Raw genomic sequence first — 2,500 nt, forward strand, 5'->3', positions numbered from 1 at the left:
TATGATAATATCAGTAGTATCCGTATTGATAGCTTTAGTAAAAAAGAAATAAGAGAGAAAAGAAAAGAAAAAATTCTCACAAACTGGAAAAAAAATTTAATCAGGTGAGTTCATAAGGTCTGCTAACTGACGCCTTTGTAGCTAAGCACTTGTGGAACCAGCTCTGTACAAAGATATTTCACAAAACAATATCACAGTGAACTCTACATTTCCCTGGCAATGATTGGTTAATCCTAGATTTACAATGTCTTGCAATTTTTACTGGATTACTTAAAGCTGTCAAACCCTGCCTTTCATAAGTCCATGTTTATGTCATAGTGCTTATATGAAACACTTATAAAGCACAATATGTTTTGGTGGAACTGAATGTCTATTTTTCACAGGTATATGTCAACGGGATACAAGTCAGAGCTATGGATGTATTGGTAGTGACAAGACCAGAATTTGCAGTGATATTGTGAGCTTCTGGAGAGAAAATATAGAAAATAGGTTCCCACTTTCTAGTTGTAAGTTTGATTGTGCTAATTAAAAAAAAAAAATTGTGCATTTTTCTGTTTGGTCATAGATTAGAACATTGATTATTTTACCAAGTTTTAAATAATCATAAGGAAATATGTTATTTCATGATGTAAATATTCTTTTGTTATAGATACTTTTGATGTATATCGTCCAGCAAAAGACCATGTGACTCTTGTTGATTTCAACCCTTTTGGGGAGACAACAGATGGTCTTCTCTTTACATGGCCTGAATTGAAACAGAAAGAAGAAATTAGGCCAAGTACAGGCAGAGTATGTGAGCATTTAAATGCATTGGTTTAATATGTTGCACTGATATTTTATAGTGAAATGCATAGTATTAACAGCTTAATGATATACAGTCACAGATATTGATGTACCTTTCGTTCTTACAGACAATTGAAGAAGTGGCAGAAGAGGAGCAAGGTGATATTGCACAATATAATGAGAGAAATCTTGTGGACAGCAACAGGCAAACAGACTCAGTAATAGGAGACACATATAGTTTTGGTGAGGATGGAGACACCTCTCCAGAATTTAGGTATATATCAGATGCCACAGGGGTCCAGCCAAGTCCATACATGTAAGTACATTGTTATATGTACATATGTTTATTTTTTCATACATAATCTCTTGTTAGTATCAGATTTGCATTTAATTGTTATTTTTTTGTTTTTTTTGTTTCTGCAGGCAGTATGGTTTACCTTTGGATATAGTTGACCTGAGCACTGGCCAAGACCCCCAAAAGTTGATAGATTTTCTTCAGATGGTAAGATATAATTTTCCTTTCTCATCTTTCTTGAAAATGATTTACAAGACTGTTCAGAGTTTTCCCTTTTCATACAAAGAAAATATAAGTAATTGGTTTTGAAATATATTATTGCACATGTATTATTGAATTGCAAAATGTATTTCTACTTTCAGAAAATTCAAAGTGAAGCAGATGAGAGTTCTGATGAGGAAGTACCGAGTTAGTATTGATGTTGAATTTACGTGTTTTTTTTTTTTCCATCAAGTATGTGTGTATGAAAGGAAACTGACATTTCTCCTTCTGTATGTATCTATATATCTTTACCATTCATTAGCTTCTTGTATAAATTATCCTTTCCAGTTTATGTTGTCAGCATCATTCTTATTGCAGTGTGCTTAAAGACTTTTATTATATGTGTACTCCCATAAATTTTCATCTGTTGTCACATGCAAACTAGGAATCTGGCATTCCATTTCATTTGAATGTTATAACAAGTTTTGCACTTGATGTATAAGAAGAATAAATATCAAGAAATACTTTTGTTTATTATCCATATAATTCAAGATTAAGCAGGATTTCTAAAGTTCGAGAACATTTTTAAACCTTGAAATTGCAAAGCTGTACCATCTCTTCTGTCTTATCCTTTTTATATCATCCAATTATTTTGCAGATAAAAAAAAAGTTAGAGTTCTGTATAATAAAAGGAGAACCTAGATTTTCCTTTTATTCTAATTTTATTGTCTTCATATTTTTTTCTCTTTCCTTTTTTTTAAGCGGATTGTTCCAACCTTGGCCTAGTAATTGATACTATATATAGAGGAAAAAATAGCAGTTTGAGATAAGTAATTGAGAATTGGCAAGTTGCAGATTACTGTATTGTGCTTCTGTAGCCACACATTTTGCAATAACTTTTAAGGGGTCAGCCCCACAAAATAAATTAAGAATTATGCTTTTTTGTATTTGCCCTGATGCAAATTAACATACATAATATGACAATTTTTTGTGATATACTTTAATCCAGTATCACAACAATCATGAAGGCATAATTTTGAATTGCCTTTTTGATCCTCTTGAAAAAAATACATATAACACGAAAATGGCTGTAAAAAGATTGTAAATTATATTTGACCTAATTACCCTCTATCCTTATCCCTCCTATCAATAACTATCCTACTCCATTTACTACCCCTTTCTACCCTTACACTAACATACTATCTAACCATATGACTATTG

The 2,500-nt window shown here is 31.7% G+C and overlaps 1 protein-coding gene across 2 annotated transcripts; it reads left to right on the forward strand.

The window, feature by feature from the left end:
- Positions 1 to 383: 383 nt before the first annotated feature.
- On the forward strand, positions 384 to 1,803 carry LOC113805915 (translation initiation factor eIF2 assembly protein; the record flags this gene model as incomplete). Of its 2 annotated transcripts, none has more annotated exon segments than XM_070132030.1 (5): positions 384 to 506; positions 650 to 789; positions 912 to 1,099; positions 1,207 to 1,285; positions 1,441 to 1,803. In XM_070132030.1, coding segments are annotated over 5 exon segments (581 nt in total), but the record flags the coding sequence as incomplete, so codon positions are not given.
- Between the last annotated feature and the right edge of the window lie 697 nt (positions 1,804 to 2,500).

Source organism: Penaeus vannamei, chromosome 17, assembly GCF_042767895.1.
Source record: "Penaeus vannamei isolate JL-2024 chromosome 17, ASM4276789v1, whole genome shotgun sequence".
Classification (NCBI taxonomy): domain Eukaryota; kingdom Metazoa; phylum Arthropoda; class Malacostraca; order Decapoda; family Penaeidae; genus Penaeus; species Penaeus vannamei.